General features: G+C 39.9%; 3 protein-coding genes across 3 annotated transcripts in view; 2 read left to right on the forward strand and 1 right to left on the reverse strand.

Annotated features, from left to right (window-relative positions):
- LOC140560818 (uncharacterized) lies at positions 1–9,766 on the forward strand. Its single transcript, XM_072685376.1, has 4 exons — positions 1–311; positions 3,307–3,730; positions 5,034–5,214; positions 6,291–9,766. Exons 2-4 carry the CDS (start codon positions 3,317–3,319, stop codon positions 6,803–6,805), a joined length of 1,110 nt encoding a protein of 369 aa, XP_072541477.1. The 5' UTR covers positions 1–311; positions 3,307–3,316; the 3' UTR covers positions 6,806–9,766.
- On the reverse strand, positions 7,467–21,588 carry LOC140560817 (guanylate-binding protein 1-like). The gene is made up of 12 exons (XM_072685375.1): positions 21,425–21,588; positions 21,087–21,312; positions 19,383–19,569; positions 18,324–18,451; positions 17,520–17,629; positions 16,793–16,986; positions 15,783–16,025; positions 14,579–14,856; positions 14,241–14,453; positions 13,262–13,364; positions 11,861–12,054; positions 7,467–11,073 (listed from the first exon to the last, which is right to left on the reverse strand). The coding sequence occupies exons 2-12, from the start codon at positions 21,096–21,098 to the stop codon at positions 10,852–10,854; spliced, it is 1,884 nt and encodes a 627-aa protein (XP_072541476.1). The 5' UTR covers positions 21,099–21,312; positions 21,425–21,588; the 3' UTR covers positions 7,467–10,851.
- The window catches only part of LOC140560819 (guanylate-binding protein 1-like), a 17,815-nt gene continuing 12,085 nt past the window's right edge, over positions 21,408–27,137 (forward strand). Inside the window, exon 1 of the mRNA XM_072685377.1 lies at positions 21,408–21,704. The gene's annotated coding sequence lies outside the window, so the exon portion shown is untranslated. The remainder of the gene's footprint in view (positions 21,705–27,137) is intronic.

Genomic DNA, 27,137 nt, shown 5'->3' on the forward strand with positions numbered 1-27,137 from the left:
CGTGTACGCGGTAGGCGTGTTGATTCCAGCTTCCTTGTTGATGGGAGAGGGGCTCAGCGGGCAGATATCTCACCAGAACACACACGTTTCTGCAGAGGTTTCTCCACAGGAGGACAAAACACAGATACATCGATGTACCGATCAAGTGAGGCTTCATGTTCGCGGCGCTGGAGACGGTGACGTGTCTGCTGAGGTGATGCCCAGGCCTGCAGCAGTCAGAGGAACATGCATCCAGCATCTCTGCTCTCCAGCAGCCCTTGTAGACCAGGCTTCATGTAGAGGGAGAACGCGAGCAGATCCTGGTGCTGCAGGTGAGCACGGTTTGAATGCAGCGTGTCATGACCCTGCTGGAAGGTCCAGATCCAGGCCAGCTTCTGCTGCTTGAGGGCTTCAGAAGGTCTAGGCTGGTCATCTGCTCAAAACCATACATTATGGTTAGGAGTTTGTCCAGTATTGGTTTGATGGATTAGCTGATCTATCAGCATGACCAACTTGACCATGCTGGATCTCAGGCTGGTCATACTGGTTTTGCAAAGCTGGTTGACCAATTTGGATAAGTTGACCAGCAGTTCTATTGGTCCATTCATCATGAAATAATCATAACAACTGAAACCAGATTCACATTGCGATATCAAAATAGTCAAATTTAGATCCCCTTTTAAAGATGCTGAGATCCGGGTTCGGACCTTCATCACATCTAGTTTACCACTAGACTGTTGCAGCTCTCTGATTTACTGTCCTTATCATCATCATCATCATCATGTCATTAGGACACCCTTAAAACATACCTTAGCATTTATAAATAGCATCAAATTGACATTTTTAATTATTTTTATTTAAAATTATTATTATTATTTATTTATTTTATTAATATTGATTTATTTTATTATTTATTACACAATAATCACCTTAATCACCTGTTTTCCCATGTCCTCTCCTTTAAGACACACCTATGCCTTTCCTTTCTGATTAAAGAAAAATGATAAAACACACAGATATAAATATTAGTACAGTTAAATAACAAATAAATAAACCTAAATAAATAAAATAACAACCAAACCAACAAACACACACCAGCCTAATATAATAAAAAATATATTAACAAATAAGTAAATAAATAAACAATATACTAATAAAACTGTATAATATAAACAGCATAAAATACTAAACACAGCATCTCTACATCAGATACATTCCTAAATACTCAAAACTTACTCCCAGCTGAAATAAAACAATAAATAAAACAGGAAACCCGTATCCATGACTCCAGGGCCGGTGTCTGGTCTCATACGGTTATATAGTAGATTGTAAAGAAAATTTCAATTAAATTTAAGTACCTCTTCAATCAGATATTTGCAATTTTAATTAATTTAAAGTATGCTATAAAAGGTAGCCAAGTATCGCAGATCTGCTCTACTGATGCCTTTACAGTGAACTTTAAGCATTACTACATTACTGCCGTTCCGCACCAAGAGCCCTTCCAGCTTCAAAAAGAAAAGAAATGAAAATAAAAAATCCAAATAATTAAACTTACAAACAGAAACAGAACAAACAAACCAAACAAACCCACTAAACCCTAAACCTAACTCAAGACAAGCAAACAGGACAAGCTAACAAACCGTAAACTGCCATGAAAACATATAAACATGAGCAAGACCAGCCAAAGGAAGGTAGAAACAAAGGGGTACTTGTGCAGAGAGACAATGAGGAACACCTGGGATTAACAAGGGGGCGTGGCTACAGAGGAGACACAAGTGGGAACACTAATGAACTGGAGGGGCTTGAACTGACAAGACACAAACAGAGCCTGGTGACACAGAACAGAGGCAGGCAGGACAGAACGGGGGCAGGGGGAACAGAACAGGGGCAGGCAGGACAGAACAGGGGCAAGCGCGACAGAACAGAGGCAGGCAGGACAGAACAGAGGCAGGCAGGACAGAACAGAGGCAGGCGGGACAGAACGGGGGCAGGCGGGACAGAACGGGGGCAGGGGGGACAGAACAGGGGCAGGCAGGACAGAACAGGGGCAAGCGCGACAGAACAGAGGCAGGCAGGACAGAACAGAGGCAGGCGGGACAGAACGGGGGCAGGCGGGACAGAACGGGGGCAGGCAGGACAGTGTGTAGGGGGCGTCCCTGCTCAGGAACTGTCTGGTTGTGTAGCAAATACAGTAAGGAGGGGATGTGGATCAGTCGGAACTCTGTAGGTGTCACTATAAGACTTCCAGAACTTCTCCAGTTTAGGAAAATGGTCCCAGAAATCGTTTTCCAAAGGTTTCGTTAATCTAAGTGTCGTAAACAAACTATAAAAATGACAAAAATGATTAATAATATGTCAAATTGAGGTAAGGTAGTGCAAATTTGGTGTCTCAAAGGTGATTTAGTTACTCGGTAGTAATAATAACAATAATAATAATAATAATAATAACTGTATAATGTTTCATAAATAGAATAAATCTCAAATCTCTCAAATTATAAAACAATAAAAAACAATAAAATAAGAACATAAAATAATGTAAAATGTAGTAAAAATAAAATAATAAGTGGACAATAAGAATAACAATAATAGCAGAAATAAGTTAATATGAATAAAATATGAAATAAATGTAATTGATTAAAAACGTATCAGTAAAATTTATACCTAAAATAAAATGAACAGTTCTATAAATTCTCCAATCAAAATTATATTATTATGTTTCAGTTGTTTTTTTAAAGCTGTTCATGTTGGGCCCCTGACCAATACACTATATGGACAAAAGTATTGGGACACCTGCTCATTTATTATTATTTCAGAAATCAAGGGTATTAAAAAGAGCTGATCCTGCTTGTGTTGGAGTAACTGTCTCTACTGTCCAGAGAAGAAGGCTTTCTACTAGATTTTGGAGGAGCATTGCTGTGAGGATTTGATTGCACTCAGCAACAAGAGTTGCTTAACACTCTTGAGGTCAGAATATTAGATGATCATCATCCCACTTCGTCCCCAACTCATTCCAAAAGTACTGGATGGAGCTCCACCACCATCATTCCAGAGAACACCGCTCTTCCACTGCTCAATAGCTCCTCATTGCTCAGAGGCTTTATACCCCTGTTGATCTGCTCCAGAGAGTCCTATTCTATTGGCAGTACTTCTCTACAGGGACTAGACAAGCTGTGTGTGTATTCGCACGTCTGTGTCAAAAATAAGTGCAACCTAAAGTAGCTGAATGCATTCATTAGAAGGGGTGTCCACAAACATTTGGACATGTAGTATATTTTTCAGTAGCGGGTTCCAGAGCTTTGGTGAGTTGTGTTTTCTCTGTGTTTCTAGGTTGTTTCTGATGCAAGCTGGGAAAATGATGAGCGGAAAATCCGACACCATCACCAAAGACCCCTGCGGAGCTGGCAAGGAAGAGGATCCCAGTGAGATGTCCCAGGCGCCTGAGCCCAGAGAGCACCCTTGTGACGACTGCGGTAAGATCTCTTCCCTCAACAAGCACCGGCGCGCACACGCGGGAGAAAAGCCGTCCAGGTGCCTCACCTGCGACAGGTGTTTCACCGCCTCCTCAGGCCTGGTGACGCACAAGCGCTCGCACACAGGAGAGAAGCCTCACACCTGCGTCACCTGCAGTAAAACCTTCATCTCCTCCACGCACCTGTCCCTGCACCTGCGCACACACGCCGGAGAGAGGCGGTACAAATGCAGCGTCTGCAACAAGGTGTTCACTCAGCCGGCCCACCTGATGCGCCACAAGGTAAGGTAAGGGTGGGGGAGAGGGCAGTAGATGGTATCTTCACAGCACAGAACCACAACATGTGGGCATGCGAGGCAGAGCTGACCAAGTGTTACTGTACTGTTGAACTAATAGCCAAAAGCTATTAGAGCACTAATGGCGCCCCCTTGTGGTCAATCTGTCTAGGTAAACAGGACTGATTGAGTGAGTGGGTGAGTGAGGAAGTTACTTACTTACTTATTGACTTGCTTACTTACATACTGACTTACATAGTGGCTTTCTGACTTGTTTACCTACTCATTGACTCTCTTACGTACTGACTCACTTTAGTACTGCTTCTCATACTTAAGTACTGACTCACTAACTGATCTGCTTACTTACTGAATTACTGATTCGCTTACTTGTTTACTTACTGACTTGCTTGCTTACCGATTTTGTGACTTGCTTACTTACTCACTGACTCGCTTACTTACTGACTTGCTTGCTTACTAATTTAGTGATTTGCTTAATGACATACTTGCTTACTCATTTACTTATTTACTTACTGACTTACTGACTCGCTTACTGACTTATTGACTCACTTAATGACTTGCTTGCCTACTGCCTTTAGTGACTTGCTTACTTAAGGATTTACTGACCCATTTACTCACTGACTCGCTTATTTACTGACTTGTGTAATTACTGGTTTACGTACTGACTCGCTGACTCGTGTAATTACTGGTTTACGTACTGACTCACTGACTTGTGTAATTACTGGTTTACGTACTGACTCACTGACTTGTGTAATTACTGGTTTACTTACTGACTCACTAGCTTCCAGATCCATGAGCTGCTTTGTATCTAAACAAAATAGATTTGAATATCTATTGATCTATTGAATATGTACAAAATTGGCCCCGTGTTTGCTTCAGTAAAGTAATCAATCAGTTAATCAATCAGCCTTTATATTTTTACTTTGCAAAAATAAAAATGGAAACTGAGGATAAGAAGGTCAAAATAAAGTAAAACTTAAGAGAACATAAAACTAATAAAGGCTAAATAAAGATAAAATTAATCTATATATCAGAAATTATATTTGAAACCCTTTCTTTGATCTTATCAAAACAAAAATAAGGATGATTATCTAACCTAAACTCACAGCATGATGTCATTATGTTATTAAGGGAACTCACTGCATGTGTTCTGAGTGTGTTGTGTAACAGCAGTTAGGTGTGTAAGGTGTGTGTGTGATCCATGCAGGTGTTGTGGAAGTGCTGGTGCACACTGTACACTGACGTGATTTTTCGTAATAATAAGATGTTAATTTGCCCATCTCTACCTCAAGGCGATCCACACAGGTGAGAAACCCTTTAAATGTCCGGACTGTGGAAAGAGCTTCGGCCGCGCCTCTCACCTGAAGACCCACCAGCGGCTCCACACGGGCGAAAAACCCTTCAAATGCACGCTGTGTGAAAAGGCGTTCACCCAGAAGGCTGGACTGATCATGCACCTGCGTCAGCACACAGGTGAGCTTGGGTGGAGAGAAATCGGGCAGAGAAATGTCATTTACAAAATTTACTTTATATACTCCAAATTATAATGATTGTCTAATATAAAAAAGGCTAAAATTCTGTACCATAAGTGGACTTTTATTTTATCCAGCTGTCTCAAAGCTAAATGGTTCAGATGTGAATGAGGTCATTTATAGTTAAAGTGTCTACCTGTAACTCTATATAACATTAGAATAAACCCAAATAAACAAAGTCTGTGGTCATTGAGTGTCTACCTGTAATTAACTCTATATAACATTCGAATAAACCCAAATAAACATAAAGTCAGTGGTCAGTGAGAGTGTCTACCTGTAATTAACTCTATATAACATTAAAATAAACCCAAATAAACATAAAGTCAGTGGTCAGTGAGAGTGTCTACCTGTAATTAACTCTATATAACATTAGAATAAACTCAAATAAACATAAAGTCAGTGGTCAGTGAGAGTGTCTACCTGTAATTAACTCTATATAACATTAGAATAAACTCAAATAAACATAAAGTCAGTGGTCAGTGAGAGTGTCTACCTGTAATTAACTCTATATAACATTAGAATAAACCCAAATAAACATAAATTCAGTGGTCAGTGAGAGTGTCTACCTGTAATTAACTCTATATAACATTAGAATAAACCCAAATAAACATAAAGTCAGTGGTCAGTGAGAGTGTCTACCTGTAATTAACTCTATATAACATTAGAATAAACCCAAATAAACATGAAGTCAGTGGTCAGTGAGAGTGTCTACCTGTAATTAACTCTATATAGCATTAGAATAAACCCAAATAAACATAAAGTCAGTGGTCAGTGAGAGTGTCTACCTGTAATTAACTCTATATAGCATTAGAATAAACCCAAATAAACATAAAGTCAGTGGTCAGTAAGAGTATCTATCTGTAAAATTCTGATGGGAGCTGGGCCAGGAGAGCACTGTTAAGGGTTAAGATAACACACACACACACACACATACACACAAATCACAATGGATTATTTATTTGTTTTTAAACCTTTTCATCCAACTGTTGTGTAAATCTTCATACCTCCCTTTCCTAGGTGAGCGTCCCTTCAAGTGTGAGAAGTGTGGCAAAGGGTTCCGGAGCTCCGCCCACCTGCTGTCCCATCAGGCCTTGGAGTCAGGTGAGGGAAGACACACTTGCGCGCAATGCAGGAAAAGCTTCCGGTCGGTTTCAGTGCTGAGGCAGCATGAGAAGAGCCACCAGGGCGGCGCTGTGGAGGCTCTCTGCTGCAGCGTGTGTTCAGACACCTTCGTCTGCTCCCCCTACCTGCGGCTCAAGCTGCGCCTCCGGCCCGCCGAGTGCATCTACCACTGCAGAGTGTGCAACAGGATGTTCGACAAGATGTCAGTCTTCGAGAGGCACTGCGAGAAACACCAGAAGCATCCGGATAACGACAGGGGGCAGGAGGAAGAGGGGGAGGGAGAGAGGGAGGATGACGTCGAAGACCCTCCATTTCTACCCCATACTGCAGCCTTCTCCGCAGCGTACACGTCTGAGGTGAACACTCGCTCCAAAACCAGAGCCAAGAGTAGACTGGAGGCTTCTAACTGACTTCTGGCTTTTTGCACTTGTCACTTAAAGCAACAATATGTAGCATTTTTACCCTAAACCAGCAGCTTCAGGATCATGCTGACGCTCCACTGACTGGAACAGGGGGAGAACGGCGTCTCCGTCATTCCCACTCCGGGCCGGAGCGCTGCTGCTGCTGCTACTGCACTATGGAGGTTTGGTGGTGGAGCTGCAGGAGGAGAACCTCTCTCCAGAACTGCTGCTGTGTAACGCTGCAGAACCCATAGAGTCATATTAGTGTAAAATCCTGTAGTATTACTCTACCACCTCCACCCACATGCTGCTCCACCTTCAGATCAAGCTTCTCTTCTGCTTGTCAACAAATGCATGTGTAAAGCGTGTCTTTTAGGGCTAGCTCAAAGCAGGGGGAGCCCAAGAGCAAGAATGACCAATTATCACATGGTGCTGCTTTAACTATTTGTCATTGCACTACATTTCCTCTACTATTCAAAAGTTTGGAATCCCTTACCGACATTGTGTTATTAAACCAATAAGCCACAAAGGACAGTGTTTACAGTGCTTTTATCACAGTTAGCGGTGGTGTTGAGTGCCTAACCTCATATCCTGTTGTAAAATCACTGTAATGTTGTGGTAATGCGAGTGGATTATTGCTTTTATAAAAAGAGTAGGATGAAAGAGACAGTTTCTACACCAAGTAATATAGTTTATTTTAAGTAGACTAGCATTGCCAAGATACCATGAACCCCATTACACTACATTGCAGTCATTTCATTAATGAAATCATTAATTTCATTAAAGATATTATAGCAGGGATCTTTATCCTAGACATTGTATGTCCAAATGTTTTTGGACACCCCTGCCAATGAATACACTATTTTAAACCTTTAAAAGGTTCTTTATACTTGCATCCTTTTTACTAAAATTGTTCTTTATGGTTATTCTAGGGCATTGGCACCATCTAAAAGTTTCAGAGTGTACTGTAAAAATATACTATATGTCCAAAATATACTATATGTCCAAATATTTGTGGACACCCCTTCTAACAAATGCATTCAGCTACTTTTAGTTGCACTTATTGCTGACACAGATGTGTAAATGCACACACACAGCTGGTTTAGTCACTGTAGAGAAGTATTGCCAATAGAATAGGACTCTCTGGAGCAGATCAAATTAATAAAATAAGTATAGAACCAGTAATAACCCACACAACTCATGTTTAAATATCAAAAACTGGACACTAGAAAGTGTTTTCACGTCTTTATTTAATATTGTATGGTTTGTTTTTGTTTTTTTTTGGGGGGGGGGCAATATTAAGTTAATATATAAATATTAATAATTTTGTGTTATGACCTGTTTATATTAATGTTATAAACAGTATTGTTTTAATAGCACTTCATACTGGATATTAATGTTATTGGAACCTTATTTTGAATATTAATGCTATTAGAGGTTCATTTTTTATTTTAATGCTATTAGCGCTTCATTCTGGATATTAATGTTATTGGATCATCATTTTGGATATTAATGCTATTCTGCATAATGCATGTATTAGATTTTTTTTCTGGATGTTTTCATCACTAGAACCAGCCTTTTTTAAATGAAAGTAAATGTCCTTGGTGAAAGTTGTATTATGTTCCTCTGTGTTTCTGTTGTTTATGTTTACAGTAATGGTGTTTGTACAGGTAAATATCTGTAAAATGGAAATGGAGAACTATGCAAGTGCAGACAGGATATAGTAAGTATGTGTGTGAAACTGAACAGACCTCTGTTTGAGGTGTCTTGTGGATTGAAATTATGTAAAAGAATTAGGACACCCCACAAAACCTTTTGTCTTTTCTAACATATTTAAACATAAATAGTTGGTCAAATGTAATGAATGAAAAATGCAGTTCTCTGGTAAGGAACATGTTAGGCCACCATGTGCCCTAAAAGCCCCTAAAAGTTTATACATTTGAGGTAGTAATTAATGTGGGGGGCATTTTTCTACACTAGAGGAAAGTACTAAGTCAGAAAGTTACATTTACAGTATTTATCTGATGCTCTTATCCAGTGTGATTATGTGTGAATCCCGTTACACAGGAGTTAGGAGTCCTTCCCAAACACCTGGTGTGCTGGCCAGGCCATCTCTAAATTGGTTAAGAACCTTTACATCAACTGAAAGTTCTTTAAACCCTTAAAAGGCTCTTCGTATTCAGCTCGTGTATAAAAATAGTTGTTTACAAACCAAAAGTGGCTCTTTAAATCTTCAAATCTGGACTTTAAATTCAGTTTCCAGTCCTGGACTTTGTAATTCTTGGTACGTGTGGCAGTACACAGCCAATCATACACATCAACTGTTCCATTAATTCCAGTGAGAACAAAATCCAGGACTAGAAACTGGATTTAAGGTTCATATTTGAAGACCTGGGTTCTACGGTCTTGCTCAGAGAACCCTGTATAATACATTGTACCCTTTGTATAATACGTGTATATATATTGCTGCTTTGTTGTTCCCATTTGCTGGGGCATTAAATGTGTCATGCTTGGATAAATGACTGTTCTAATTTCCAGAACCTCATTTTATCAGTATACGTTCTTTGTTGCTCTTTAATATCATAACATTATAAAGTTTGTCCCAGAAGGGTTTTTGGAAACGAGCCTCCATGCAATGAAGACTGTATGTGAAATATGAGGCACTAAGCATGTAGGAAAATACATTATTGGCTGTCATGGTTGTTTGAGCTGTCATGGTTTATATATATATATATATATATATATATATATATATATATATATATATATATTATTCTGTATTGCATTTCACTGTACAATAGACTGCGCTCAACTCCAGAAGGACACTTACAGTATGTAATAGTATTACTGGTCTTCTGTATTACTGTACACCACATATCAACTCATCTGTTAAAGTTAAAAATGCATCATGCATTTAATTATATATGTTAAATAATTTACATTTTTCAAATAAATTCAGTTGTATGTTCACAGTTGATCTGATTATTATTACATAACCTACATACATATAAATATATACACCTATGCTTCTTAAAATAAAGAGTTTCTCCTGCTTCTGCTGGAGTATCTGTCTCTACTATCCAGTAAAGAAGACTTTCTACTATATTTTGGAGGAGAATTGCTGTGAGAATTTGATTGTATTCAGTGACGAGCATTAGTAAGGTCAGGATGCTGGATGATGATCACCACCCTATCTAATCCCATTCAAAAGTACTGGATGGAGCTCCACTGCCATCATTCCAGAGAACATAGTTCTTCCACTGCTCCACAGCTCAACGCTGGGGGGCTTTATACCTCCCCTCTACTAGCCCACGCCTGGCATTAGGCAGCATGGTGCCAATAGGTTCATGATGATCTGCTTCAAGTCCTATTCAATCTGCAGGGAAGACTCATAGCTCATATAAGTCAATGCAGGTTCTTCACCACCAATTTCTGAAATAACAGTCCGCAGGAAGCTGCAGACCATCAGTATATGGACAAGAGTGTCCTGCAGGAGGCTTTCGCTCATTTCTGCTCAAGAATGAGGAGAATTTCTTGTAGGCTAAGATTTTTGCCACTGCTGGTAGACCCGTATGACCGTATGCCTCCATACACCTGCAGATTTAGCTACTTCCTTCACACTATGATCTTTGGCCACGCCCAAATGCAATCACTCCAATCATGCCAATTATTAACGTCTGCTTTGCGACCTATTTGGGTTGAACAATGGGTGCAACCTAAAGTGGCTGAATGCATTCATTAGAAGGGGTGTCCACAAACATTTTCATATTTCAATATGAAGTTTTAGTCTAGATCTAAGGCATCTACTGCAAATCTGTGGTATACCTTACCAAACCCTTTATTTTATAAGCATATGAAACCTTGTGGAGGTTCTCTAAACTTAAATGCTTACAAGATGTCTTTTTAAAAACCTCCACGGAAAAGTTCTTGAGGAACATCTCAGACCTCTGAAAGAAGCAGTTCAAGAGCTTTATTCAGAGGAGTGGAGTTTAGCTCTGCTATTAACTGTAAGAAATGACATTCCTCACAGGTTGAAGCTCTGCACTGTTGGTTTATCACAGAAATCGTGAGAGTAAGGTGGCACCGAAACCAATAGCTTTGGCAGCAAAGCCGGGTAGAAAGAGCCCTGCTGCCATGCCGACAGATTCCACCACCTTACTGAGTGTAGACTGCTTAGACTCGCTATCCTTCTCCATCTCCCTCTTCAGACTGTCAATCTCCTTCTGCATCTGATCAGCTTTCTCCTTAAAACCCTCCTCCAGCAGAGCCTTCTGCTCCTGCAACACACACACACACTAATAAACTAATAAACTGGATTGGAAACTGGATTCTGGATATTGGATACTGGGTTCTGGATACTGGGTTCTGGATATTGGGTTCTGAATACTGCGTAACTGGATTCTAGGTTCTGGATATTGGGTTCTGAATACTGCGTAACTGGGTTCTGGATACTGGATTCTGGATATTGAACACTGGGTTCTGGATACTGGGTAACTTGATACTGGATATTGGATACAGGGTTCTGGATACTGGATTCTGGATATTGGATACTGGGTTCAGGATAATGGATAACTGGATTCTGGATATTGGACACTGGGTAACTGGATTCTGGATATTGGATACAGGGTTCTAGAGATGGGTTCTGGATACTGGATCGGATATTGATCAGTGATGTCATTTTATAAATCTTCCAGATCAATAGAATTGAAAAGTACACAGTCCTAAACTAATTGTAGGTGTATAGGAGTGCCCCAGCTGTGGTACATCAGTCTCTACTGCGGGTCTATTTTTTTAATGTACACTATCGTTTCTGAAATAAATTAATTAATACATCTGACTCTTTATTTTTGTCCTAGAAAGAATATTATTCTTCAAACATCTGGATCAAAATATCTTCAAGCTTCTGGAACACACTGAATCAGGTTTGTCCATCCGTTTAACTGGTAGTGTTGCTACTGCAGAACACTGATCAGATAGGTTCTCTGCACACGGTTCAGAGAGTGGAGTGTGTTTAGGGAGAGAAAGCACTGGACCGGGGCGTCCCGGGGGGAATCTCTGACTTACTTTCAGTTTGGCTTCCAGCACTCGTTGATTATCCTCCCGCGCTCGCTCTCGCTCTCTCTCCATTCGCTCCAGCAGCTGGTTCACATGCTGCTCGTAGGATTTCTGCTGGTCACTGAACATCTGCTCCTGGACCCGGTTCTGCTCTTCTAGATACTTCTGCGTCTGTTCTAGAGCCTCTCTCTTCAGGCGTTCCACTGAGAGAGAGAGAGAGGACACACCATTTTACACACACACACACACACACACACACACACATTTGAATACAGTGCCCTCCATAATGTTTGGGACAAAGACTCATTTTCCTTTGATATGCTCCTCCCCCTGCTCCAAATCCAACCAATCAGACATGATTACCGTCCAGTCTCCCTCATCGTCTTCCAACATTTTATTTTCCATAATGTTTGGAACATATGAGCAATAATAGGTACCGTAAAGCATTCAGGTTTAGTGAACTTAAAGAAATGTGTAGTTCCTTGAATAACCTCTAGGTTACTCCAAGAATCGAGGGGCTCCTCCAAGAGCTCAAATGTTCTGCAATGCTCTCAGAGGTGCCTGTAGGAAATGTAGGATTCCTCAGTGTGAATTCAAAAGGTGACTCCAGAGGTGTTTGAAAGCTTAGAGGCAAGTATAGGTATCTTATACCTGAACTAATGAAGCACCTGAGTGTCATGCCGGAGCCTAGCTGAACACGAAGCAGAGCTTCAGCTAAACGGGGGAAAACACGACAGCAGGGCAAACAAAACAAACCATGGGTACGAGACAAAATCAAGGATCAAGGTTACTGCAAACGAGACGCGGCAAGACTAGAGAGCTTTTCCCTTGAGCAGCCTTTTGGACCACAGTGATTCACGACAGCCGACTTTTAAAATCCTGGCTCCTTATTTTGGTCCTTGGGCGGAGTCCTGGGATGGCCCCTGGGGGGTGGGAGCATGATAATGAGGGCCTGACACTGAGTAATCATAAACACCCGTGAAGCCAAATGTCCTAAACATTATGGTGCTGAAATAAGGGGGGCTGTGTAGAAAGTGTCGTCATTTCAAAATGGTGGAACCGCAATGTGTCCAAAAGAACCTCTAAATGAAAGTCTGGAGTGTGGACTTTTGATCACATCTGATTGGTTGGATTTGTTATGTTAAACTGTGGATCAGAGGGAGGGGCATATCAAGGAAGAATCAGTCTTTGTCACAAACATTATGGAGGATATTAAGCTTTTGAATTGACCTTCCTGAAGTCCTGTCCTTAACCCTATAGAAATGTGGACTGTGCTTAAATGTCAGGTCCATGCCAGGAAACCAACAAATGTATGTACAGGTGCTTGAACCCATGATTTCTGAATCTGCAAAAGTTTGAAATTGGCTTCAAGGGACTTTCCTGACTTTCTAATGTAAATCATGAGTTTACCTTCCATCTCCTGCTCTGCTTTCGAGAGACACCCATCAGCTGCTAGAATACTCTTCCCAAACTGATCCTTTTCCTTCAGATACTCAGTCAACACCTCCTCATGCTGTAAACAGGGAACACAAGACAAGACCATTAGTGTTGGACACCCCCAATGCATTGCAATAAAGGGTGACGGGCCTTGCTCAAGGGCCCAATGGTGGCAGCTTGCTGAGCACGGGTATTGAACCACCACTGCCCTAAAACATGCACACCTATAAACCTCATGTATCGCAGTGGTGCAGTTCTTATCAGCAAGTCAGAACCTTTTATTACAGTAAGCAGTGTAAACAAGCTACCAGCGGGTTTACGACGCTTCCCTCCAGGCGCGTTGGATGCCTGGTGATGACGCAACAGCAGCAGTTTGAAAAAGAGATGTGGCTAGCTATCCACGTGTCGGAGGGGGCGTGTGTTGGTCTCGCCCTCACTAGTGTCGGGGACATTGCATGTGATGGGAGGGGCGTACGAGTTGAGTAATTGGATCTATCTAAATTGGTGAGTATTAATTACTCTAATATTTAAAAATTCATTCATTTTAATATTGAGTGTTGAAGTTGTTTGATGTGGGAATAGTAAGTATGTGATGTTGGTTGGGGTGAAAAATGCTCAGATGCAGTTTTACCAGCCTCTTTACCACCCTATGATTTTAGCTCTTAGCTATTTTCAGCTATTTTTAAGCTCGTAAACAAAAAAATATTATTACATTATTAATAAGATAACTGTTAGTTTGTCCAATTACTTTTGACCCTGTGAGAATGGGAGACTGTGTAAAAAAGTGCTGTAATTGCATCTTATAATACTAATGTATAATAATAAACATCTTGTTTGCTTTAGCTGAGGTGGTGTGTGAGGTTAAAGTGTGTGTCACTGTCCAAATACTTCTGGACATGACTTCCACACTATATAGGGATCATAGTGTTTACGTTAGGTTCTGAAGACGCACCATGAGTCGAGTGTGTGTGCGTGCCCTGTACTCGTCAGTGAGGCGCTGGAGTGTGTCCCGATACTTCTGATATCCTCCGGGCTGCATGAAGGAGCCTTCCATCAGATCACTCTCCAGAGGAGCAAACACACTCTCCAGCACCGAGCGACACTCCTGCTCACACTCGTCCTGATTCTGACGACACATCTCCTCATACTCAGAATGGATCTTCCTCTGAGAGACAGAGAGACAGAAGTCATGCAGCACTGCATCATGAGAGCAATAAGTCTGTGTGTCTCTGAGGATATTGGTGTGTGTGTGTGTGTGTGTGTGTGTGTGTGTGTGTGTGTTTGAGGTACCATGAGATCCAGCTGTGCTTCCTGCTCGGTGTCGTTGAAGGACGTGCTGATGAAGACTCTGACCGCCTCTCTCTCGGCTTGTGTGTGGATGTCGGAAAGCTCGGCCGGGTCCAGTGGAAAGCATGCAGAGCTCAGGACCTTGGTCATATAGACCTCTAGGGCCTGGTCCACTGCCTTCCCATTCTGGATCAGGGCAAGAGTCTCCACTGCGTTCTCCAGACATGGAACATGACCACTACGAATGGCCTCCACATAGACCTCTGTGAGATCGCCCAGAACTGCAGAGGACATCGTCCAGTCATAGGGGTTGAGAGAAAATATGGTCTTTTCTAACATTACTTTCATGTGGTTTCAACTTGTTATCAAATGGTTATCTTAATCCTTTGTTCTCACCTTTTGTTACTCTTCGCCTGCCGGCCTAAAGTGGTCACTCTAATAACCCCCAAAAGGTGACAACAATCAAGTGAGCATACCGATGACCTTTGATGTGTGATAACCCTCAACCCCCCCCTCAACTTCACCCACCTCCTACCCCTCTTTAAAGTGATAACTATGACCCCCTATTGTTGATACTCCAAGTGACCTATCCTTCATCCCCCTCCTACCCCTCCTTAAGCTCCTCTTCATCAACCTTTCTCCTCCCACAATTTCCAATGTATATAAGGCCCTCTCAAAAAACCCCTAATCAGACTGGGTTGACCGTGACCGATCGAGTTGTACATCTCTGTGTGTATCAATAAACTCATCAACACTGAAGATCCAGTCTCCTGACTCCTGAATCTGTCTCCTGGACGCCGGATTTCTAACAGGGTCAAGATTCACATATTAATATTCATATATTCACATTTAGAAGACCAATAAACCACCAACAAACAGTCTACTGAAACCCTGTAGAGAAGTACTTCCAATAAAATAGGACTCCCTGGAGCAGATAAACATCATGACCCTATTGGCTCCATGCTGCCTAATAATGCCAGGCGTGGGCTAGTAGAGGGGTATAAAGCCCCCCAGCATTGAGCTGTGGAGCAGTGGAAGAGCTGTGTTCTCTGGAATGATGGTGATGGAGCTCCATCCAGTACTTAAGTTGGGGATGACCTCACTAACGCTCTTGTCACAGAATGCAATCAAATCCAAGAATGCAAGAAAATCTTTCCTGAACAGATGTCTTAATACTTTTGTCCACATCGTGTAAGTAGTTACTGACCGCTGCCGGTGAGGGTGCGTCCTCCTGTGACAGTTTTGGGTTTGGAGCTGCTGAACACGTAGCTACAGAACTTCTGGGCCTGCTGCAGAAATTGTGGGTCAAGCTCTTCCTCCGTCAGCTCCTCCATCCTCCTCAGGTCATCACCTCCGGCCGGCCGCGGGAACACAAAACAACTCCGCACAGCGAAGAAGTTCCGCAAACAACGCCTAGGCAGGTTGAACCGATCAGCCTTTTTAGAATTACCTATAAATGATAAGAGTAATAAAGACAGTACTGATGCTCATACACCGACTGGCCACTTCATTAAAACCACCTTTTTGTTTCTATACTCATTGTCCATTCTATCAGCTCCACTGACCATACAGGGTCACTGTGTAGATCTATAATTCCAGACTGCATCCATCTGTTTCTCTGCAGACTCTGTTATTCGCCTCCTTTCAACCTGTTTGTTCTTCAGTGGTCAGGACCCCACACCACTGACCCCCACAGAGCAGACTGTAGTATTTGGGTGGTGTGTCGGTCATTTTCAGCACTTCAGTGACACTGACTGACATGGTGGTGGTGGTGAGTGTGTTAAAAGTGGTGTTGGGCTGGTGGTACGAGCGGATCAGACACAGCAGTGCTGCTGGAGTGTTTAAACAACTCAGCATTGCAACACTGCTAAACTGAGAACAGTCCACCAACCAGAAATATCCGGCCAACACCGCCCTGTGGACAGACACAGTGTTTAAGCACTCCAGCAGCACTGCTGTGTCTGATCCACTTGTACCACCAGCAGCTCAACACACACTACTAACACACTCACCACCACTACCATGTTAGTCAGGGTCACTTCAGTGCTGATAATGACTGACCCCCAACCCACATGTGGGGTCCTGGAGGTCCTGGAGAACTACACAGTGGTCCTATATGGGAAGTGGAGCTGATAGATTGGACAGTGTGTGTGATTACACTCCACATTCATAATATTCTGTATATCTGTGTGTTTAGACTCTGTTACACTTCGTTACCGGGTTTGAGCTGCAGAGCACTCTCCAGGTATTGATTAGCTGTGATGGGTCGGCCATCTTTTTCCAGCTCCAGTGTGAAATCTCGCACAGTCCAGATAAAAGAAGGGAAGATACGCATGAACTCTGCTGAGTCATCAACATCACAGTCTGTCTGTGCCTTTACTCGGATATTCTCAGTCAGTTCTGTCACATAGCTGCAGAGGGCGCTGTTCAGGAGATCAACAATTGCCTGTGTTTGTGTATATGTGTAGAGTTGTGCCGAATACTTGGAGAATGTATGACTGAATACCTAAAAGATCCTTACAGTGATTTATCAGTCTACTCAGGTTTTAGTAGAGCTCAGTAACACTGAGATCAATAACTGATCAGCACAGTGATTTATCAGTCTACTGAGGCTTTAGTAGAGCTCAGTAACACTGAGATCAATAACTGATCAGCACAGTGATTTATCAGTCTACTCAGGCTTTAGTAGAGCTCAGTAACACTGAGATCAATAACTGATCAGCACAGTGATTTATCAGTCTACTCAGACTTTAGTAGAGCTCAGTAACACTGAGATCAATAACTGTTCAGCACAGTGATTTATCAGTCTACTCAGACTTTAGTAGAGCTCAGTAACCCTGAGATAAATAACGGATCAGCACAGTGATTTATCAGTCTACTCAGGCTTTAGTAGAGCTCAGTAACACTGAGATACAACATTCGTGAGTCATTTGGTGAAGGATACTGTAACTTCTCCAGTGCCATGTTGTCTATGACCCCTGGGCTGTTATAGACCAGGGTACTGCTGAGCAGAACCGCCAGACAGAAGATCCAGGTGTCATGCTTTTCATCACCCTGAAAATACCCATCACAAGCAGTTAGAGCCACATTTCACCTACACCAACCAGGCAATGAAAAGAGGTTGACATGTTCAGGAGTTAAGGTGACTTGACTTAAGCTCATCACCACAAAGTGGTTTAAGGTGACCATATCCAGCTTCTTTAACATCAGTACATCAAAATGATGTTTAAGAATGATCATTTGAATTAATTAAAGATACATAGTCAAATCTATATTTGTACCAATTCTCTCCTCAATTTGGACCACCAATTATACCTATTCTCCCCCTATCTCATCAATCGATGCGCTCTGAGGAAAGTGCTGTGTACCTGGCTCTGATACATCGGCCAGCGAATGCCGGTGCCGCCCAGCATTGCACTGAAGTAATGTGGGGGAAAAATGCCATCTATCAGCTCTAAAGAGAGCAAGACCAGCTGTGCTCTCTTGGGGCCCCGGCTGCCAATGTTTAGCATCATGACCAGGATTCAAATCAGCGATCCTCTGGTGATAATGACAGAACCTTATTCCACTGGTGGTCCTATTTTTAACTGGGGTGTCTATCAGCTACAAAACTTTGACAAATCTCCCTAAAACCCTTAAAGTTACTAGAACCGACCAACACAGAATACAGTTGTATTATTTGTAGATCTTCTTTGAAAATGTGAAAAACTAAAAGGAATGTAATGAAAATGTTCTGAAAATACTGAACCTTGTGCACGTCCCCAAGTCCTTCAGTGTCCAGCAGCACCAAAGTGTGTTCTGCTTTAGTGGGATGCGGCACACACCACATCCAGATGCCTTTAGTCTTTGATTCGATGGTGCTGCCCAGAGCAAAGCCTGAAAAATGTAATAATATATTATAATATATATAATAGAACATATTTTTGCTCTGGATTTCCTTCACTTACATTAAGCATGGCCATCAATCAGCAAAGCAGTGGTTACATCTACTGTATAACACTAGGATAGTCTAAGTTTTATATAATAAGAAAATAGAACTGTTGAGAGCCAGATTTTTTATATATTAGAACCAGATTGTTTATATATTTATTTTTGTATCTCTGGAATTCTGCTTTTCCTCTGGATTCTGATCTGTAGTACCAGAATGGTCTTTCTTCATTTTGGAAATACTGCTAAACTGAAAATCACTTTTTCCCTGCATGAAGCTGAGGAGCCATTTCACACCTTCATTATATAAAGGTTAGGCTACTGTAATGCCTTGCTGCCTGGCTGCTCTGCTGTGAGACTAAACAGGTTAGTCCAGAACGCAGCAGCTAGTCCTTACAGCCAGAAACCAAAAACCAGAAAGACCAACTCAAAAAAAATCTCATACCTGAGTACCTGAGTGACACAGATTAGATTTAGGTGTAGGTTAAGGCGTAGGTTATGGTTAGGTACAGATTAGAATTAGGTGTATATTAAAGTCTAGGTTAAGGTTAGTTTTAGATTAGGTGTAGGTTAGGTATAGGTTAAGGTTAGGTTCAGATTAGATGTGGGTGTAGGTTAAGGTCTAGGTTAAGGTTAGGTTCAGATTGGGTGTAGGTGTAGATTAAGATGTAGGTTAAGGTTAGGTTCAGATTAGATGTAGGTGTAGATTAAGGTCTAGGATAAGGTTAGGTTCAGATTGGGTGTAGGTGTAGATTAGGATGTAGGTTAAGGTTAGTTCCTTGCTTGCTCACCTGGGGTTCGGAGCTGGATTACACAAATCCATACTCATCATATCTTTCTCCTCACTGTTATTCCAGGTCTTTCTCAGGTTTGCTCTTACCTGTCTGCTGTCCTGCCAGGCGGTTCATAAGGTAGGACTTCCCGGTCCGGTAGAGCCCCACCACAGACACCACCACCACTGGACTCTTTATCTTATCCAGAATTTCTTTAGCTTTTGTCTCGACACACAGCCGTCCCTCCGAGTCGCTGCTGATCAGACACACCGGCTCCTTCATCGCGCTGAACGTCTAACAAAAGTTAATAAACCAGCTGAATTCATCACGGTTTCATCTAAAGATCTAAAGAATTAAAGATCAATCAGCTCCACCTGGATTATTTCTTCAGCAAGCTCTACTGGTTGAAGCTACTTCAGATTCAAGGATTCAAGGATTCAAGGAGACTTTATTGTCATTCGCATCACATGTGGTACATGGGGTGGAACGAAATTGTGGTACCCAAGGACCCAGTTTTACCCAGACAGCAGTACTTAAATAAATAAAATATACATAAATATATAAAAATATATGTAAAAATGAAAATAAAATACAGAGAGAAGTAAATGGAGAAGGTAGCAGCAGATACTGTATAGATTGTGCTTCTCTGTAGATGTTCTGTCTGTAGTGTGTGATATGATTGGTCAAGTCTAGTCAAATTTATTTGTACAGCTTTTTAAAACCCCCTCAAAGCTGGAGGAAGATACCTTGGGAGAAACCATGACTCACAAGGGGGACCCGACCCGTCCTCCTCTGATCCGAACTATTTATTAATTATTGGTAAAAGTCACCAAACCAACTGTTGAACTGCTCAGATGGGCAACATAGTCATGATATAATAGATTACACTGGAGTGGGCTTAGAGGGTCTACAGAAAGTGTTCACCAAGTTGGAAACCTCTACTTTATAAACATGATTGATCATTAACCCCAAATGCAGCTGACATATTTGATACACTTTATGGCCAAAGGTTTGTGGACACCCTTCTAATCAATTCACTCAGCTACTTTATTGGTGGCCAAGATGCGCAAACATCTCTAGGCCCTGTGATGAAGTACCACCAATAGAATAGGACTCTCTGGAGCAAAACAGGTGTGGGTTTGAGGGGTATAAAGCCCCCCAGCGTTGATCTGTGGAGCAGTGGAAGAACTGATTCTGTTCTCTGGAAGGATGGATGGTGGTGGAGCTCCATCCAATACTTTTGGATGGGATGAATTGGGGAGTTGGGGATCATGAGGTGGGGTGGTGATCATCATCCAATTGTAATGCTCCTCAGTAATCAAGTGGAAAGAAGAGACAGTTACTCGAACAGAAGCAGGATCAATTCTTTGTATTGCCTTTCATTTCGGAAGAAATGATAAATAAGCAGGTGTCCCAATACTTTTGTCCATATAGTGAATCTGATATGTGCTTTTTTAGTTTACATCAGGAGATGCTAGGCTTAGGTTGCTATATATATGGACCCAGTGTAGACTGCCATCAACCTTATCTCTATGAACATGAGCTTAAAAAATACGGACAGGCTTACATACATTATATATATAAATATATATAAAACACTGGATTTGGAAGGTCACTAAGCTCATCTTGTCAATATATATGTATATTTATCTATCTATCTATTAGTTCTGATGTTCTGAAACAGCTTCTTCTGCAGGTTAAGCTTCTGAGTGTGTTCTTCAGTTCTGCTGTGAGAGATATATACAGAGTCTCCAGGAAACATCTTCATCTGCTCCTCTTCCTCATAGCTGTTTACCCCAAAACAGACCTACCTCGCTCTCCATCCTCAAAGTCGGTTGAAGTCCAACGAATGTTCAGACGTGCCGTCACAGCGATGGTGGTCCCAAGTGGCCCCAGCGTGCTTCACCCACCCTTAAAGAAGGTAGAGAAGGGAAAGAGCCAGAGGCACAGCGTAGCCAACGAGCCAGTCTGGTCTGTGGAGAGGAGAGGCAGCGAGGCAGACTGATCGCATCTCCAGACACTTCACCACTGAAGGAGCTGAAAGTGAAAGTGAAAGTGAAAGCAGAGCTCCTCTGGCTGCCCTTATAAGGCAACAGGCGTCCAACAGACTGTGCAACAGATTAGATAAAACCACACGAGCTGAACACACCTATACAACAACCAGTTCTCTAGATTAGCAACACTGAGCAAACACGTCTTCTCCACCCTCTCTTCTCTACAGCAGCGCAAGGAGCTCCACCCTGCTCAGCTGAGCTGCTGCTGCAGCTGCTGTCAGTCTCTGATTTCTCGGAAAGCCTCTGTATTGCCTGAACTTCCTCACCAAAGCGCCACAGCCTGGGTGCTTCTTCAGACTGAAGCTGGGTCAGATCCAGATCCAGACCACTTTAGCATTGCTGCTGGTTTGGGAGCTGAGCGAGTGACGTCACACGGTGAGTTTACCAGTGTTTAGAAGACAACAAATGCTGTTTTTTAACTGGTTTATACTGGTCTGGTGCTGCTTGACCAGTATACCAGTGTTTAAACCACAGCTAATGCTGGTTTATATTGGTATGGTGCTGCTTCACCAGTATACCAGTGTTTAAACCACAGCTAATGCTGGTTTATATTGGTATGGTGCTGCTTCACCAGTATGCCAGTGTTCAAACCACAGCTAATGCTGGTTTATATTGGTATGGTGCTGCTTCACCAGTATACCAGTGTTCAAACCACAGCTAATGCTGGTTTATATTGGTATGGTGCTGCTTCACCAGTATACCAGTGTTCAAACCACAGCTAATGCTGGTTTATATTGGTATGGTGCTGCTTCACCAGTATACCAGTGTTCAAACCACAGCTAATGCTGGTTTATATTGGTATGGTGCTGCTTCACCAGTATACCAGTGTTCAAACCACAACAATGGACTGGGGGTTGTTGACCAGTATACAAGTGTTCAAACCATGACTATTGCTTGTTTATAATGGCCAGCTGCTGCTTGTTGACCAGTATACCAGTGCTCAAACTTTAAACACTGCTGTAGTGATCAAACAGTACCAGGACAGCAGCAAAGCTGGTTTCACTTTCCCAAGCTGGCAATGCTAATAAGTGCTAATAATAATGCTAATAATAGTGCTAATAATAGTGGCAACCTAGGAAAAGAGTTACAACCCATGTTGGAAATTCATGTAATTAATAAGGACAGAATGCATTAAATGCTATTAAAGATTTTTATTTAAGATTTAAAATGCTATTTTATTTTTATAGAGCTAAGGGACCGTCTACAAAGTACAGTACTGTCATCATCATCATCATCAGGGAACCAGCAAAACAAGCCAACCTCTGGTCTCTAGTTGAGTATTATTAGCAGATAGGAGCAGATTTAAAAATAAAAGGAATATAAAAATGAATTATTTATATTGTTTATATTTATATTATTATGCTGATAAAACAGCTTAGACCTGCCTGGTACTGGATCTGTGCTGCTGTAAACCGGCTCATGCATGTTCAGCAGGTCAGGCTATTTATTTGGGCAGCTTTAACATCCACTCTATTATACTGGCAGGTTTTTCAGGAATAGTTAGTGTTATAGCGTTTGAATAGTTGAAGGCACAGAAATTCTTTCCTACACAGCGAACTCCAACTCTTATATGGGAACTTTTATTTTATATATAAGTGTTTGTGGTCATTTCCTGTGTAAAAGATTGAATAGCTTTTGAGTGGTTGATCATGTGGCTCCAATTAGTTGTATTCTATTAGTTAGGGTCACCTTATTTTGTTTTTGTGTTTAAAGAGGACACTGAGGACACACAAGCATCTTTCATGGGTCGGATATTTTGGGGCTGAGGGGCTTCCAGTAGGCCTGAGTTGTGGGGGTGGGGTAGGGGTGGAGAGGTTAATGAACATGAATCAGCACTTTCACTTTCAAAAGTCTATTTTTTAATCTAATAATAAGCCCAATAATCAAATACTCTGTTAAATCAGCAACAAAATCATTCAAACAAAAAAAAAGGTTTACTATCACCACCTTTTACATAATTAATTATTTTCAATAAAAATAATAAACAATACATTAATAAAATAAGGTCAGTTGCCATATAAAGGTCACCATATTTATTGTACACTGTTTAGTCCTCCTGCTGTGTCCGACAGGCTGTAACTCTGTGTGTGATTGATCTGATTATTGATTTTAAACTATATTTTTACTGTAATTATGTTTACTTTACTGGAGTTTAAACTCTACTCTGGTTTTATCTTTATAAACAAAAGTAAAAGTAAATCAGACCCACTAGAAAGATAAACACTTAGACCAGAATGGACTCTTGGACTGAAACTTTGGCCTCATGCCTATAACAGCCGGATCAGTCTCTCGCAGTTTTATAGTATTCTGCTTTGTGTATGACTACAGTGTGATATATGGTTTATTGTTTAATAGCACTTAGTAGCTGTAATTTAAATTTAATTATCAGCTGTAATTTTATGATGAAAATGCATGTATATATATATACATATATATATAGGTGTGTGTGTGTGTGTTATATACCTATATAATGTTGAGTTTTTAGTCGAGTCATTAAAAAGTTGAGTTTTTAGTCGAGTCGTTAATAAGCTGAGTTTTTAGTCGAGTCGTTAATAAGTTGAGTTTTTAGTCGAGTCGTTAATGAATTCAGTTTTTAGTCGAGTCGTTAATAAGTTGAGTTTTTAGTCGAGTCGTTAATAAATTCATTTTTTAGTCGAGTCGTTAATAATTAGAGTTTTTAGTCGAGTTGTTAATAAGTTGAGTTTTTAGTTGAGTTGTTAATAAATTGAGTTTTTAGTCGAGTTGCTAAGTTGAGTTTTTAGTCGAGTTTTTAAGTTGAGTTTTTAGTCGAGTCGTTAATAATTTGAGGTTTTAGTCGAGTCGTTAATAAGTTACGTTTTTAGACGAGACGTTAATAAATTCAGTTTTTAGTCAAGTCATTAATAAGTTGAGTTTTTAGTTGAGTCGTTAATAATTTGAGTTTTTAGTCGAGTCGTTAATAATTTGAGTTTTTAGTCGAGACGTTAATAAGTTGAGTTTTTAGTCGAGTCGTTAATAAATTCATAATAAGTTGAGTTTTTAGTCGAGACATTAATAAGTTGAGTTTTTAGTCAAGTTGTTAATAAATTGAGTTTTTAGTCGAGTCGTTAATAAGTTGAGTTTTTAGTCGAGTCGTTAATAAGTTGAGTTTTTAGTCGAGTCGTTAATAAGTTGAGTTTTTAGTTGAGTTGTTAATAAATTGAGTTTTTAGTCGAGTCGTTAATAAGTTGAGTTTTTAGTCGAGTCGTTAATAAGTTGAGTTTTTAGTCGAGTCGTTAATAAGTTGAGTTTTTAGTTGAGTTGTTAATAAATTGAGTTTTTAGTCGAGTCGTTAATAAGTTGAGTTTTTAGTTGAGTTGTTAATAAATTGAGTTTTTAGTCGAGTCGTTAATAAGTTGAGTTTTTAGTCGAGTCGTTAATAAGTTGAGTTTTTAGTTGAGTTGTTAATAAATTGAGTTTTTAGTCGAGTTGCTAAGTTGAGTTTTTAGTCGAGTTGTTAATAAATTCAGTTTTTAGTCGAGTCGTTAATAAGTTGAGTTTTTAGTCGAGTTGTTAATAAGTTGATTTTTTAGTCGAGTTGTTAATAAATTGAGTTTTTAGTCGAGTCGTTAATAATTTGAGTTTTTAGTCGAGTCGTTAATAAATTCATAATAAGTTGAGTTTTTAGTCGAGCCGTTAATAAGTTGAGTTTTTAGTCGAGACGTTAATAAGTTGAGTTTTTAGTCGAGTCGTTAATAAATTGAGTTTTTAGTCGAGTCGTTAATAAGTTGAGTTTTTAGTTGAGTCGTTAATAAGTTGAGTTTTTAGTCGAGTCGTTAATAAGTTGAGTTTTTAGTTGAGTTGTTAATAAATTGAGTTTTTAGTCGAGTCGTTAATAAGTTGAGTTTTTAGTTGAGTTGTTAATTAATTGAGTTTTTAGTCGAGTCGTTAATAAGTTGAGTTTTTAGTTGAGTTGTTAATAAATTCAGTTTTTAGTCGAGTTGTTAATAAGTTGAGTTTTTAGTCGAGTCGTTAATAATTAGAGGTTTTAGTCGAGTAGTTAATAAGTTACGTTTTTAGTCGAGGCGTTAATAAATTCAGTTTTTAGTCAAGTCATTAATAAATTCAGTTTTTAGTCAAGTCATTAATAAGTTGAGTTTTTAGTTGAGTCGTTAATAATTTGAGTTTTTAGTCGAGTCGTCAATAAGTTGAGTTTTAGTCGAGTCGTTAATAATTTGAGTTTTTAGTCGAGTCGTTAATAAGTTGAGTTTTTAGTCGAGTCGTTAATAATTTGAGTTTTTAGTCGAGTCGTTAATAAATTGAGTTTTTAGTCGAGTCGTTAATAAGTTGAGTTTTTAGTCGAGTCGTTAATAATTTGAGTTTTTAGTCGAGTCGTTAATAAATTCATAATAAGTTGAGTTTTTAGTCAAGTCGTTAATAAGTTGAGTTTTTAGTCGAGTCGTTAATAAGTTGAGTTTTTAGTCGAGTTGTTAATAAATTGAGTTTTTAGTCGAGTCGTTAATAAGTTGAGTTTTTAGTTGAGTCGTTAATAAGTTGAGTTTTTAGTCGAGTCGTTAATAAGTTGAGTTTTTAATCGAGTTGCTAAGTTGAGTTTTTAGTCGAGTTGCTAAGTTGAGTTTTTAGTCGAGTTGTTAATAAATTCAGTTTTTAGTCGAGTCGTTAATAAGTTGAGTTTTTAGTCGAGTTGTTAATAAGTTGATTTTTTTGTCGAGTTGTTAATAAATTGAGTTTTTAGTCGAGTCGTTAATAAGTTGAGTTTTTAGTCGAGTCGTTAATAAGTTGAGTTTTTAGTCGAGTCGTTAATAAGTTGAGTTTTTAGTTGAGTCGTTAATAAGTTGAGTTTTTAGTTGAGTCGTTAATAAATTGAGTTTTTAGTCGAGTCGTTAATAAGTTGAGTTTTTAGTTGAGTTGTTAATAAATTCAGTTTTTAGTCGAGTCGTTAATAAGTTGAGTTTTTAGTCGAGTTGTTAATAAATTGAGTTTTTAGTCGAGTCGTTAATAAGTTTTTAGTCGAGTCGTTAATAATTTTAGTTTTTAGTCGAGACGTTACTAAGTTGAGTTTTTAGTCGAGTCGTTAATAAGTTTTTAGTCGAGTCGTTAATAATTTTAGTTTTTAGTCGAGACGTTACTAAGTTGAGTTTTTAGTCGAATCGTTAATAAGTTGAGTTTTTAGTTGAGTCGTTAATAAGTTGAGTTTTTAGTCGAGTCGTTAATAAGTTGAGTTTTTAGTCGAGTTGTTAATAAATTTAGATTTTAGTCGAGTCGTTAATAAGTTGAGTTTTTAGTTAAGTTGTTAATAATTTGAGTTTTTAGTTGAGTTGTTAATTAATTCAGTTTTTAGTCGAGTCGTTAATAATTTGAGTTTTTAGTTGAGTTGTTAATTAATTCAGTTTTTAGTCGAGTCGTTAATAAGTCGAGTTTTTAGTCGAGTTGTTAATAAGTTGAGTTTTTAGTCGAGTCGTTAATAAATTCATAATAAGTTGAGTTTTTAGTCGAGTTGTTAATAAGTTGATTTTTTTGTCGAGTTGTTAATAAATTGAGTTTTTAGTCGAGTCGTTAATAAGTTGAGTTTTTAGTCGAGTCGTTAATAAGTTGAGTTTTTAGTCGAGTCGTTAATAAGTTGAGTTTTTAGTCGAGTCGTTAATAAGTTGAGTTTTTAGTTGAGTTGTTAATAAATTCAGTTTTTAGTCGAGTCGTTAATAAGTTGAGTTTTTAGTCGAGTTGTTAATAAATTGAGTTTTTAGTCGAGTCGTTAATAAGTGTTTAGTCGAGTCGTTAATAATTTTAGTTTTTAGTCGAGACGTTACTAAGTTGAGTTTTTAGTCGAGT

Source organism: Salminus brasiliensis, chromosome 8 (assembly GCF_030463535.1).
Source record: "Salminus brasiliensis chromosome 8, fSalBra1.hap2, whole genome shotgun sequence".
NCBI lineage: Eukaryota > Metazoa > Chordata > Actinopteri > Characiformes > Bryconidae > Salminus > Salminus brasiliensis.